Source organism: Helicoverpa armigera, chromosome 1 (assembly GCF_030705265.1).
Source record: "Helicoverpa armigera isolate CAAS_96S chromosome 1, ASM3070526v1, whole genome shotgun sequence".
In the NCBI taxonomy this organism is placed as follows: Eukaryota; Metazoa; Arthropoda; class Insecta; order Lepidoptera; family Noctuidae; genus Helicoverpa; species Helicoverpa armigera.
Window position 1 is genome coordinate 9,188,385 of NC_087120.1, and position 15,136 is coordinate 9,203,520.

General features: G+C 37.5%; 1 protein-coding gene across 1 annotated transcript; it reads left to right on the forward strand.

Annotated features, from left to right (window-relative positions):
- The first annotated feature begins 1,229 nt into the window (after window positions 1–1,229).
- On the forward strand, window positions 1,230–11,118 carry LOC110378218 (JNK-interacting protein 1). The gene is made up of 8 exons (XM_021337384.3): window positions 1,230–1,390; window positions 1,586–1,842; window positions 2,969–3,223; window positions 4,230–4,430; window positions 4,625–4,742; window positions 5,181–5,343; window positions 7,273–7,454; window positions 7,675–11,118. Exons 1-8 carry the CDS (start codon window positions 1,308–1,310, stop codon window positions 7,745–7,747), a joined length of 1,332 nt encoding a protein of 443 aa, XP_021193059.1. The 5' UTR covers window positions 1,230–1,307; the 3' UTR covers window positions 7,748–11,118.
- The last annotated feature ends 4,018 nt before the right edge of the window (window positions 11,119–15,136 follow it).

Here is a 15,136-nt window from a genome sequence, read left to right on the forward strand (position 1 = left end):
TTTTGCCTCCTGACGATTTTGAGCTGTGAAAAATTTCACAACTACCGGATTTTATGAAATTAAGTCCCAATTTACCTACGTTACATAATCTGGCACATTATACCGTGTAATCTGGGCCGCGGCCCAGGGGCGAGTTCCCCCTAACCCAGGTATAATCATCGGCAGGGATATTACCTGCGCAGAAGTGATTTATTGGTTTTGCGCAAAGCGATCCCCACTCTTCCGCCGAGAGCTCAATATCCGTGCCGATAACTATAACTAAAAAACCGGTCTATGCATCTGAAAAAAGACGAAGTAAAAAATGAATACAAATAAAAATGATGTTTATTTTTCCTGCAGAGGTCACAAATCAAAATAAATGACCTTCTTTATGAGAAGATTGTTGCTCATGTGCCTTTAGAGGCGTCTTGTCTATCTACGAATTATTTCATCCTAGCTTCCGCTCACGGCTTCGCCCGCGTGGTGTGTTGATAAAAAGTAGCCTATGAGTTAATATAATTCAGGTTATTATCTATCTACATACAAAATTTCAACCAAATCGGTCCAGCTGCTTTTGCGTTAAAGACTAACAAACATACATCCATACATTGTCACAAACTTTCACATTTATTATATTAGTAGGATATTAGTAGGAAGTAGTATAAATCTTTTTATAGTCGCCTACCTAGATTCATTGAGATACACAATAAGCCTAGGGTTATGACCGCATCGCTTAGTTTCCTATTGTATCGGAAACAATATCTTCATCAGTAAACGTGTTTGCGAGCAACTACGCTTTGCTTGTAGGAAACCACTCCTTGATAAACAGGGTTGACTGACAATATTCAGTTTTTGTTATCTATTTACAAATAAAATATGAAAATATATGTAAAATACGGATTTCTATGGATATTTGGACCTATCGTGGTTTCGTGGACCAATTGTTTTTTATTCTCAGATAAAAATAAATCTGTATAAGGTACCATATGATAAAAAACTAAGAATGACACATGATTAAGAATGGCACCTAATGAGGTGTATGAATAACTCGCTATAGTAAGGTGTGCATAATTTGCGTTGGGATTTTTTGAATAGAAGTTCAGCCCTAAGTGTTGAATGGATTTTCCGCTGATGCACCACCCGTACGAAGCTATGTCTAAGTGAGGGGTGACAAATGCACGCGTGCGCCCTGTGGGGTGAAGCGGTGCGCGCACAGGGGTTGGACATGCGCACTGCGCGCCGCGGCCCTCGTACTCGGTCGATACAGTTGCGGGGAGCACGTCGCGCATGCGGCACTCTCTCAACCCAACAATCAGGTGTAAAGCGACATGGCTGATAGCGAATTTGAAGAATTTCGCCGTGTTTTCGATAGATTACCGCAACACATAAAGGCCCCGACGCCGTTTTACTCGTAAGTACACATATTCACATATTTTTCGAATCGGCACCTAGGAGCTCTCTTAAGAATTCACATTGACCACGGACTAATTTGTCACGTGAGTTTAAGTAAAGATTTTGGAGGCGCAGTACAGTTTAAAGCTAAAATACTTGAACTATATCAAATATACTGTAAACCAGCAATTTCTAATAACTTTTACCTTTTCAGATTAGTGCCAAATGTGGGATTGGACGATGATTCCCCATCTTCCAAAAGCGAGTGTTCGCCGGAAGAAGAACCTAAAGAGGACATGCACACATGTATGGTGGATGGAAATGCAACAACCAAACCAGTCAAAGATGATGTCGCATCACCGCCTTCTCAGCCAGATATAACGGAAACTCAGCGGAGCCCACAGCATTACTCATTCACAAATGGCGAACGAAAACGGAGAAAGCTGCCAGAGATTCCCAAGAACAGAAAATGTGAGTAAATTGTTTCATTATGTCTTATAAGTACAATGTCATGTGTTCATCCCATTTGTGATAGGGAAAGGTCATCGATTTACATAAAAGGCTTGCGTCGTATTATGGTGTGCACACAATGTGTATTGTATTACTGCAACAGCGCCTATGCAATTGTTTTTAAACAATCTCTACAAATTATTGTACAACTACTGCTAGCGTTTAGTAATGTTTTATGATATAGATCATACGTTGTTTGGTTTGGTTAAAAGTGTATGAATAAGTAGCATAATTCTAAAAAAGTATGTTATTGCATTATCCTAACAATAATATTAATGGTATAATAATAATAAACCTGAATTGAGATAATGATGAGTTATTAATTAATGAAAGACGATCTACTGTCATAGATGTAAAAACTGAACTCAGAGTACTCAAACAATTTTAGAATGACATTTTGCCTAGACTGTATAACTTGAATGGTTTTACGTAATTTTCATAATAGTAATGTTATAATTAAAACAATTCTTTGAATTCGCCCACTTAATTACGAATAGGATAGAACAACAGTTGTGGTATCAACAGTTTAGATTAAACTGGATGACAATTTATATGACATTATAATATTAAAATGCCACAATTGCCATCCACGAGTTGATCGCCTGGTAACGATAGACTTGGAAATAACACTTTAAAGGGAACAAAATGGCTGCCATTTGCAAGATGAGGTTAGATTTAGGAGTATGCACGAAGTTCATGGCTCTGAGACACAGTTCCGAACACATCATCTACTGATATCAACTATGAGTTTATTGGAAATCATCAAGTTTTGAATGAAGACACAGGATTACAAAATAGTGCTTGCGATTTGTGTAGATAGCGGTATACAAAATTATATCTCAAGTTTTTGTAAACTGATGAATGAAGTTTTAGTGACCTTTCTTTATATGTATTATTATCCATCTTCTAAAATTGGTTGCAAAAAACCTTTAAGTGAGTATGACAATTTAAATGAAGTCAATGATATGAAAGAAAACAAAGAAATATGTTAAGTCTGCATCTAGCTTGTGAATGACCTCAGTATTGACATCATCATCAGTGATTTTTTTAACTTGAAAGCCACTGATGACGAATTCAATATTTTCAGCAAAAATACTAGCATGCAGCCAGCCAGCGTCCCTAGCAGACGAGCTAGGAGCTCTCACCGGCCTTCTCCTCAGGCCAGGATGTCATACAAGACCACTCCTTGTGCTCAAATGCGGGTACCTTCTAGACGAAGACTCTAGCCCAGACTCAGAGAGACTACAAAGCCTCGGCGACGTAGACAGCGGTCATAGCACGGCTCACTCGCCGATCGATACGGGACCGAAGAGTATATCGCCAACGCCGCTTCAACAGAATGGTTTGTACATCTATTCAATGTTTATTCGATTGCTACTGTGGGTGCTAGCTTTTGGGCGAGGTGCTGTTATGCTGTTTGGAAATAATTATTTTATTCAATAGCCTAATCTCCACAGCGGATTTTGTAACACTCACAATTCATAGTTTCGTTATAAATACATAATTCAAGTTTATTCAGATGTATTTTACTATTTACTATAAATTGTCGAGGAAAAGCTATTGGCTATTAGAAGTCATTCTCCAGGTAAGGATGTCATGCTTTTCACTATTATGTGGCGAGATTCCATCAATAAGTGGAACTGTGACGCTCACAAAAATAAAAATCTGATGTACTGGAGGGATCCAGCAATATTTTTTTTTTTTGCGAACGCTTGCTATGCTAGCAGTAGACTTGTGTCGACGCGTACTCGGTTTTATTTTGTTGGAATCTGGCCATAATGGCAACAGAAATTCTGGAAGAAAAAATCTAGAATCGGAAATCGAGAATTTACCTTTATTATTGCTAATGATAAACCATTTTTTATTTGAGTGAAGATAAGTTGTTCACATAATTTTGGATTGCATCATGAACTAACCTCGTTATTGTACCCAAAGCAAAATTTTTGCCATAATATTGAATCTGCCCATTTACTGTAGGTACTAGATTTAATAATATTTTAGCATTTATTTTATATAATATTTAGCATGTTGGCTTAAGCAAGGTGTAGCCGGCTACATCCGGTTACACTTTTAGTTTAGTTATATCTTTTTACCTTCGGTTAGAACTAGGTGTCGCCTTCCTCATAGCAAATATAACAGTCACCACACAGTGCAATAACTAATTATATAAATGTTATATAATTCTGCAAAAGGGATAGAAATAACATATGAATTTATACCGTTAATTCCATGCTGTTTTATATATATATTTTTTTGTATTTAAACTTGGCTGGACAGAAAGCTTCTCTTATTAAGCCCAATAATGGTTATCATTATAAATGTTTTTAACTTGCTCTCTTAAATTCCAGTATCACCCGCATCAAGCTGCAGCATCACAGGGCTGAACTTCGCCGGAAATGTAACAAACATTCCTCACAGTCAGCTAGAAATGCTCGAAGCTACGCACAGAGGCCTACATAAGTTTAATCCTAGACATCACGACGAAATAGAAGTGGAAATTGGCGACCCTATCTACGTGCAGAAGGAAGCTGAAGATTTATGGTGTGAAGGTAATGATTCAACGACGCCACATTATAGTTATACTAGCTGCTAATCGTATGGGCTCGAGAGTAGCCGTAATACTAAGATTGCATTAATCAACTTATAAATTGAAAATCATAGGAAAAATCCCCAACAGTGCAAATGAGCAAAGGTAGCATTTGTGAATGAACGAAAATACATAAAAGATATTTAAATATTTCAGGCGTGAACTTAAGGACAGGTCAGCAAGGTATTTTCCCGTCAGCGTATGCAGTAGATATGGATTACAACGACTTCGATCCCGCAAATACTAAAGACAAAAAAGAACGATATCTATTGGCGTAAGTTGACCTATATTTTATGCTTCTTTTAGTAAATATGTAACAGTGTTTGAACTTTGAAATTATCTGAGTTTTCAAGAAAAAAACCTTTTAGAAAGTACCAAAGGGCCACACGTACATTTTCATTAATTGTTCAGCTTCAATTCAGTTCAAACATGTAGGTTTTGCTGTTTAAAAACAGTGAGTACATTTTTTATTCACTAGTGAGACAAAGGCCTGATTACTCTATTGAATAGCGGTCGCCCGCAACTTCATTGGCAGGGGTTTTTAAAAGTAGTTAAGTGGATAAATTATGTCAACCTTGCAAGGTAGACATATGGCCCCGCGGACTTTTCTGTAGAACTATATCTACCAGTGTTTAATTTTAATTTCCATCGAATGATGGAAACCGACATAATATCATTGTAACTGTATATCTGTATTGATATTTTGTTTTAGGTACATGGGCTCAGTAGAAACTTCTGCTCATAAAGGAACAGGAGTTGTATGCCAAGCCGTGAGAAAGATAGTTTCGGAATGCAATGGAGAGCCCACAATGCAGCCGTGCATACTAGAAGTTTCTGATCACGGACTTCGTATGGTTGATCGATCGAAACCCGCAGTAAGTCCTTTATAATATATTGCTTAGACGAAATTCATGTTTCAAATTAAGTCTAATTTGTCGAGTGTGAGTCGAACTCGCGCACGAACGGTTAATCAATCACGTTAGTTGCATGAGGCCCCTAAATTATTTATTTTCTTCTTGTTTTCAGTATTTGTTGTTACAGTAGCAAAAATAATACATCACCTGTGAAAATTTCAACTGTTTAACTATTTTGTTAGAATGAAGCCTGGTGACTGTCGGACAGACAGACCGCGAAGTGTTACACAGTGTTGTTAGGGTTACACTACTATAATAAGGAACTTTATTTGACCAATTTATGAATTTGTCATCAACAACGACAGCAAAGAGGACTCACTACTGACTTAAAACCGTCGCATAATTATTATAAAGTGACATTTTCAACTGAATTAAAAATCAAACCCCCCTGTGCAGGCTCCCCTCCTACTGGCATCTAAATTAATTTCATTCTGAATCTTCATCTGCCTCACCTTCTCCCGACTATGTTGGAGTCGGCTCCCAGTCTTACCTAATGAAGCTGACTACCAGTGTTAACCTCTTCAACACCGTTACCCGGGCCACTAAATACCCTTTAGTAAGACCGGTAGGCATACTTTCTGGCTTCTGACTACCCGTTACTACTGCCAAAGATGTTGAGATAACAGTCAGGATCCAGCATTATAGTATCTTCCAAAACACGGAAAAAATCGTTATGACAAGATGAGGCACACGTTTTCATACTAAGTACGAATAGATCTAATATAAGTTTACCGAAAAATCTTCCAGATTATTCGACAGTCAAACCATCAATCTATTGTAAGTTTACACCATAAGATATAGTTTATTAGGTGCATGGTTTCAGTCGAGTTAGAAATAATGTTTACGTAGACAACATTTTTCAAACATTGAAAATATATTTCATATTTTTATAAGCAAATAATAGATATTGTTGAAGCGTTAAGAAAAATAAATACAACAACGCTGCGAACTGTTCTGTGGTTTTCGACGTTACGTGTGCTAATAAAAATAAATATTTATTAAATGAACTTTTATATTGTCATTTGCTTATAAATTTAAATTAAAACAAGGACATCTCAGTATAGAGTCAAGTACCTAAATATGTAGAGAATATTTTTAGTAGATAGGTACTTACTTATAATTACCTAAATCATACATTTTACAATACTTGCCGGAATCGGTAAAGCGCCTACAAACATTCAGTACCAACATTAAGGAAGCGAATTGATGTTTACAAGTGTATTTTATTATAGGCGTTCTGTAGTGGATTTTTCATTCGCTTTTTCTGCTTTGTTGAAAATCAACCAAAATGTGAAAATTATGCAGGGGAAGATAATAATAGATATTAAAAAACTAGCAGATGCCCGCGAAGTCGTCTTCGTCTGTAGTAGTCTCAGTATCAAACATACTGAGATTAGACTTAGCAAATAATGCATTTTTGACAACAAATTTGATAAGCATACATAAGGTTTTTGTGAGCTAACTCTGAGATAACTTTTTTTTTAGAACTTTAAAAGGGAACTTTTAATTCTGTCATACATCATTTTTGCGCAAGTTTAACCGTTTACGCAGCGCATGCAGCAGAAGCTCTCAATAGACCAAAGAAACCCCCCATTTCGACACATTATTCATCACTGCTCCATTTCTATTGATCTTAGCGTGATGATATATAGCCTATAGCCTTCCCTTTTAAATGGGCTATCTAATACTGAAAGACTTTTCCAAATCGGACCAGTGGTTTCTGAGATTAGCGCTTTCAAACAAACAAACAAACTCTTCAGCTTTATAATATTGTATTGTAGTAAAGAAGCTTAAACCAAACCAGCCAATAAGCACTCAGAAATATGTGAATACTGATGCGCAGGTCAACGAACCAATTTTGTGTGTTTTAATTTGATGTTTCTTTTGCAGAGAAATCGGAACGGGCCTTGCATCGATTACTTTTACTCGTTGAAGAACGTTTCATTTTGTGCGTTCCACCCGCGTGATCATAGATACTTGGGATTTATCACGAAGCATCCGACGCTGCAGAGATTTGCATGCCACGTATTTAGGGGACAAGAATCCACAAGGCCTGTAGCAGAAGCTGTGGGGTGAGTATTTCCCGTACAATTGTTGACAGTGACCAGATATACAAACGAGCGTTTATAAAACTGTCCCTGAACCATTTCCCTCTCTATCTGTACCTTACTTTTTTGAGCCAAGCCACTTAGCAAATTTTCTTATTTCTCAAAATACTTGTACTTAAAATACATCTTGTAAGAATATTTATATATTACCTTAAATTTAATTGCGCGTTATCTTCTATTTCAGGAGGGCTTTCCACAGGTTCTACCAAACCTTCATAGAAACGGCGTACCCTATTGAGGATATTTACATAGAATAGATACTTTAGTGATATCTATATAAAACCAATAACGTATTAGGATATGAATAATGTATGAATACAAGTAGCTTATCTTCCGCAACTAGCATTGAAGACAAATGATCGAAATATTCGATTTTTTAAGTCATAGATTTTAGCAATCTACTTTTAATGTTGCGCTGAAAAGTTAAATTAATATCCGTTGGTAGAAGCCATTTTAAGGAAAGCCTATTTATTTTCTGTTTTTTTTTAATCTGAAATTAATGGAATTCGCTGTTTTCATCTTGCCTAATAAATAGATTGAGAGCTTCATTTTTCTATTCTTATAGCGTCAAAACGAAAAACAGTTGATTTAAATTACAGTAGTTAGTAAAGATTATTAAAAAAAAAATTGATACACTTTTACAATACATGCATTCTTAATTGTTCTACATGACGAGCGATTAGGTCTCAATCTATTTATATTCTATGATATAATATTGCATTTTGTATTTGTCATCACAGCCTTATTGTATAAACAATACAAATTCGATGGCTCTGTTAAACCTTAGTATTTTTAGTACTTATAGAAACATACGAGAGAAAATAATCACCCTTCTGCTCTTGATCCCGGTAACAACAGATTTTCTTTAGTTAAAATAACATATTATTTTAACATATTAAGATTTAACATACTTAACGTCGTAGACGCCGAAGTCACTCGGGGACAAAGTGTGTCAATTCAGCACATAAACGCATGGCACAGTGCGTATTCCTTATTTTTGTTGTGAAAATATACATAATTTGTAACCGTTTTATACACAAAATTAAGATACCTGTTGTGTACCTTATTTTTACGTTATTTCATGGAAAGTAAATAAACATTTCACGTGGGATCTACTGGGTCTACCAGCAAACCTCAACAACGAGGACACTCGGGCATACCTCGCCGTATGTCTGAACTCAGCTTGCGAAACAGCCGTGTCCGGTGGGGCGTTATGCAAAGGCAATCATAATAGTAATACTCTATGCCCCGCAGGACATCTGAGGCGGATGACGGGGAGTAGCGACCCCGCGTGGCTAAATATACCGAGTGCTCCATAGGGAGGGTATACTGTCCCCCATCTCCGGCTTGCCGGAGTGAAGCATGACGGGGGATAGGTCTCCCGCCTCTGGCTTGCCTTCATTGGCCATTCAGAGAGGAGTCGCTAGAGCAGGGTTAGCAGCCCTGCTCGGAGGGTAGGTGCCTCGTGGTAAATGGCGAGTGGGCCGGTGATGCTGGACCCACAGGGAGCGCGTGATCTGCGTTTAAAGTCCGCCGAGGTATCCTCACCCTTCAGCCGCTCATGTACCTGTTGCCTTCTTGTTGCGATTTAGCGACTGATTCCCGGGGGCCCAATAAGTGAGGAGGCGAGTCTCCACCTGCCATTTTTAAATGTTATTTAATACATTGTCATCGGCACGTGCCATAGTTCCCGTAGTCTCCCCATTCCTAGACCATTAGTATCCCATCATTATAACCCAAGTAGTTTTCATAGAGAGATCAAGAGACATACTCTCAGGCATGTTAACAAAAAAAACCTTACGTTAATTCAACATGAGATAATTACCGGTAAAAATAGAAATACAATTATGGCTATAGTATGGAAATAGCCGCATAATTTATTGGGGGAATTGCAGTGGCGAAAACTAAAAAAACTCATGGGATAGTGAGCCACCCATCATGACTCAAAAACCCGTGCTCACTGTGGCCAGGAGACGCTTCGATACTCGATGCCCGAGGTCTTCCACGACTACACGTCACGTCTATGAGTTCACCGCTCTCTGAAACGCTCCACCGGACCCCATGCTGGCATTACTGGTTCAAAGAAGCAACGACATCCTGTTCCGTACTACCTCTTGAAATAAATTAGACATTGCTTGCTCTCCCAGAAATGCGGACTGCATTTTACATCTTAAATATTTTGTGTATAAAATGTTTTATATTACTGTAACTTATTGCATTGTGACTGATTAACAAATATACAAGTGCGTAGATAGATATTTTACATACTACAAAAGTAATTTTTTATAATGTTTCAACTCTAAAAAGCGATAATATCTAATAAAAAATATGTATAAAAATAAAACTTTAAATGCGCTAAATACAAATGACTGGCATTGACTAGCAACAAAAGCAAAGGTTCTTTTGCTATCAAATGAAAAAAGTATATTCATATCAATAAAAAATATTATAAAGCATGAAATCTAAATCATTACTTATAACTTGATTCTCAACCACTGTGATATAAACAGTTGATTTTTATGTACGTAGGTATAAAAGTATTTAAAATCAGCCCCTTCTGAAAAGGTAGTGTGATTGAATGCTAATTTGTATACTACAGTTAAGTATTACTATCAATATGCTTAATCCGTTGTAACAATAATGTTCGTAGCTATTTATATTGGTTAGGTAAATGTACAGATATCTAATGCACTTCAGTAAGATTTTACTTCATTTATGGTAGATAATTACTGATAGTAGCCATTGCTTGTGCAATGTTATATAATTAACTCGCTGTATACACGTACGTCGTAACTATAGCGCTATATTTTGAATGTAAATAGTTCTATGAGGAATCGTTCATATTGCGCTGAGAACACATTGGTTAACTTCACCTATAACTGCCTACAAAGAATGAAAATATTATTAAAATCCTTAATTGTATATGTATCTATACAGATATTTATAAAATATCAACTCTATAACCAGCGAATTAGAAACTTTTGTGTAATCCGAATGATATATTTTGCTTCGAAGAGAAGAATTAACATAAGAATACACAACATCTCACGAGTTCAAGACTTCGATCGACGTATAAAATAATCAATTGCTACGTTAAGGAATGTTTTTTAATTCAAGCTAAGTGTTTCAGTTTTCAGTAACATTAAATGGAAATACTTAACAGTCACAAATTAAAATTGGTGCAAAAAAATATTTACTATTAATTTTTAATATCGATTATTATCGAATTTAATCCGCCTACTAACGAAATTTATTTAAATCATTATTATCTATGTAATAATTTAAGAACTCAATAAAAATGGTTGTTTTAATTTTAAGATCCTTTAATGTTTGCACTATTGGTTATTTGATATCAGCGACTTTTTTACAATCATTATATAATAAGAAAGACTAAGAATATAAAAAATAATAAGTGTGTTCCTACGCAATGTGAACGTTTTCCACAATTTGTATGTAAATACATTTATAATAATCAGCAAAAAGCAAACATACTCAACAAAGCTGAACAAAGCTGTGACTCTAACAAAAACAAACAAAAATTATATTTATTTTTCCAATAAATGTCATAGCGTATTCGATATAATGTGTAAGGCATGAAATAAAAATAATAAATATTATTTGGGACTGATGTTCAAGTTTTTGTGTCTATCTTATCTATCTTCTATCTATATAAATAAAAATGAAACCCGCTTTCCGTTGTCACGACATAACATGAAAACAGCTTGACCGATTTGGCTGAAAATTAGAGGGGAGGTAACTTAGACCCGGGAGAAGGTTTTAGAATTTTTGTCACCATCCGGCTACGGGACGCGGGTGAAACCGCAGAAAAAGTGCTAGTATTATATAAAAATCCTTTGTACTGACTGGCTGACGAAGTGACGAATCTACGCACAGCCTGCGTTGCTGGTCGCGACTAGGGCGGAAGCATTCCGAATTATGATGTAAGGTCCAGATAACGAGGAAATATTGAAAATATGTCACTCATCATCCGCCGAGCCTCTTTCCCAACTATGTTGGGGTCGGCTTCCAGTCTAACCGGATGTAGCTGAGTACCAGTGCTTTACAAGGAGCGACTGCCCTATCTGACCCCCTCAACCCAGTTTCCCGGGCAACCCAATACCCCTTGGTTAAGCTGGTGTCAGACTTACTATACCGGCCAGCTAGACAAGGGTTGATACATAGTGAAAAACCTAAAATGAGTGATTTTAGTGACGACGACGACAATTACTAGACGCCGACAGATTTGACTGAAACTCTTAATAATGCGCAATTGCCCCTTAACTCTCAGCTATCACGAGCGAAGTATTCGAAACAGTAGGTAGGTACGATTTATACGATACTTATTCAATGCCAAAAGTGCCAACAATCAAGACGAAAAAGATCACATCGAGACCTGCAACAAAATTAGTGACAATTTTAAAAAGAGCCTCATAAAACAAAAAGGTTTTTCACAACATCCGAAATTGAAGTTTCTTCTAAACGAAGCACCAAATTCCGTACAGCAAGCAAAGAGTAAGTCAGTGCACATTCAGTATCTATTTAGTATATTAAGGGCCGGCGCCCACTGACGGCGTGGCACGGCAAGGCACGGCAGTGGTATCCCGCGGCGTGCGGTGGCATGCCGTGGCATCCAGCTGAAGGCCCAGACACTCTGGCATTCATCAATTTTGCGCCCTGCGCCCCGCCGAAATGCTGTACAAGTTTTAACCTTATTTCAACTAACTAGCAATCATAATTGCTCGACCCCTACGTCCCATACGTCTCGCAGCATGCAGTGGCGCGCCGCGGCATGCCACCGCATCCTGCGGCACGCCACGTCATGCCGTGGCATCCTGCGGCACGTCGCGGCATCGTGGTATACAAATAAAGTAACAAGGATTCTGAACTCATTGAAATAAGATTCAAAATATCTTAAATAGCATTAAAATCCTTTGCCGTGCCATGCCGTGCCACGCCGGCAGTGGGCGCCGGCCCCAAGGGACCGTTCAGACAGACCGGCTCGAAGAGCATCGGCACGCATTTTTCTTTTCACGCAGACTGGAATCGGCTCCGATCGGCTGAAAGAACATGCAATGGGAGCCGATCAGCTCCTCTTATTATTTCACACCAAGCGCCTTCGAGCATTCTTAATGAGAAAAGCAGTGTACTTGCAAAAATAAACCTTATTACAAATACTGAGTCGGTACTCGATTTTAAACGTGTTAAGAATTTGCTCTCCTCTCCGAGCTAGTCTGCCTGATAATAACTAATAGGCTACTTACTACACAATAAATACACACCTTAGTTGGTTTTGACAGGTTGATAATTTAATTGATCGAGGAATTCTCTATTAGTTTGTTCTTATTATTGACATAAACGGAGCACGTCGAACTAATGAAATAACGCAGCTTATTTTATAAAAGTAATATATATGTATGTATACATTCAGATGAATGTGAGTCTAGGAGTCCAGTAGGATTAGACCAAAAATTGAAAGTAAAGATACAAGAAGAGTATACATATAGTAAAGCTTTTTCTAATTTTCAGCAAAACGGTAAGTCTATCATAGAAGAATATTTCAGCCCAAAACTGAAGATTATAAAATTACTATACTTTTTTTCCTGCGAGCCACTGTTTCGAAGATATAATATAAAGATTCAAAAATTTAGAAAAGTTGTAATCGTTATAATATGCGTGATAAGAGGTATCGTATAAGTGCTGAAGTATTTAAAAACAATAATTCGACTCGACAAGAAGTTCTCACAAACTGCAAACGCTTTCTTCTCTTTATGAACGGAGCTCTTAAAAAAAGTACCTGCTTCGATAAGTATTTTAAAAGTAAAAAACAAGCTGAATTAGCTTGTCTTCTTCCAACTTCGGAAGCTGCTTGTCAACATCTCCTTCTTATAGTAGTTCAAACTGTACTTTCGCCAGCTGCGCCGGAAAAATTGCACACACAATATTTGCAAGTGCGAAAAAGGATGTAATGTGGTTACAAAAAAGTTGAACTATTTTGCATGTACAAAGGACAATGTGCAAGTTTCTATGGACTCTGGGCTATCAGCGGAAAGCAATTTTGGTTACGAAGTTTTATCCTCCGTTTTATCTACTTCAAAATCGAAAAAAAAAATGCATTTTTGTTTCTGAAATTTTGAACTTTTCTGGCACGCCGGGTATGCCTTAGATCGAATTGACAGTTAATAAACATAAATCTAAGGAATAAAAATTTACTTCTGATGAATCAGAAGCCTTTTGCTTAAAAATGTAGTAAAATGTGTGTAAGTATCCTAAACATTGAAAAGGCAATAGGGTGTTTTTCGTGTAAAACTTATAACCCAACAAAGTCAAGAACAAAATATGTAATCAAAGAACATTTACTAGTTCTTGCCGATTGAAGATTTTAAAAAGTAGGCGCCAATACACTCCTTTTTTTATATTATATTATGGCGCTGCTAGCGCTTTGTCCATGTTTGAAGATGGCGCCGTTGACTGCGATGAAAATTCTCGCAGCGAAAAATTGAATAATCCTTTTGAGGAAGAAAGTGACAGAAAGAGTGTACGTTGAAAATCTTCGCGAGTACTATGCGAGTCACGCGAAAAATGATCAAAAACCGTGGAGCTTTGATCGTATTTCACAGGTTATTTAAAAGGATATTTAAAAATCCATACTAGCAAACTCATCGTGTTTTTATGTAACTGATATAATTAATTCTACATTGGTGAATTATAACAACGGTTTTTTATTAATAAGGTTATAAAACAAATCAAGAACAGTAGGGTGACCACGCGAAAGAAGTCCATGGACTATTACTGACTGTCAAAATATGACGTTATGGAAACTGCAGACGAGGAATATCTTAAGCGTAATGCGAAATTTTATTCAAGAAAATATTATTGTGTGATTTATAACAGGGAATGGCGAAGGAAAGAGGGGAAAGGGTCGTTTAAGGTACAGCTAGGTATATGAAGCAAATTAAAGAGAAGGTGAATGTTGTGACGTATAAGGAAGGTCAGGAGTTTGCGTTAGATAGGCGTAAATGGAAGGAGCTGCACCGACGAGAGCTAGGCTCTTAAATTGAAGACTATTAATAATAATATATGACAGGAACATACTGTGTTGTTTAATTTGCTTATTCCAAACCCCATGAAATTCTTTACCAGCAATCTAACCCTTATAACCTCTAGCGAGTGTTACCTCCACCAGAAACAAGACCGACCGACCCACCGCTCTCAGAACGCACCCCAAACGAGCCAGCTGAGCGCAGACCTAGGTAAGATGGGGATAACTCATCTACCCCGACAGTCTGCAACAACGTTTTTGGTGAACCTGATGATGTCCTCCTAGCCAATTATCGGCTACGGCTGTTCTCATGTAAAGAAATAAGCCAACTGCGCAGGACATATAATGTGCGCAAGAATTTGCGAGGAACGTGCACTCACTATTTCTTCAGTTTCATAGCCCAATGGGACGACAATCCAACACGACCGGAGAGAGATCAGGTGCAGGACCGACATTTACGTACTCTCCGATGCACAATTACCAACTTCCAAGCTGCGGGCTGTTTCTTGAAAGTCTCTTAAACCCACGAAGCGATTTCAGTCCGACCCGGGAATCGACCAACGAGGCGAGGCAGTGAACCTACAGGCTACGTCATTTTAGATTACGT

Excerpts from the sequence above, each read along its gene's own strand:
- LOC110378218 (XM_021337384.3), top strand. The coding sequence starts at position 1,308 with ATGGCTGATAGCGAATTTGAAGAATTTCGCCGTGTTTTCGATAGATTA. Across the intron at positions 3,224-4,229 it reads AACGCCGCTTCAACAGAATG|TATCACCCGCATCAAGCTGC; the intron begins GTTTGTACATCT and ends CTTAAATTCCAG. Across the intron at positions 7,455-7,674 it reads CCTGTAGCAGAAGCTGTGGG|GAGGGCTTTCCACAGGTTCT; the intron begins GTGAGTATTTCC and ends CTTCTATTTCAG.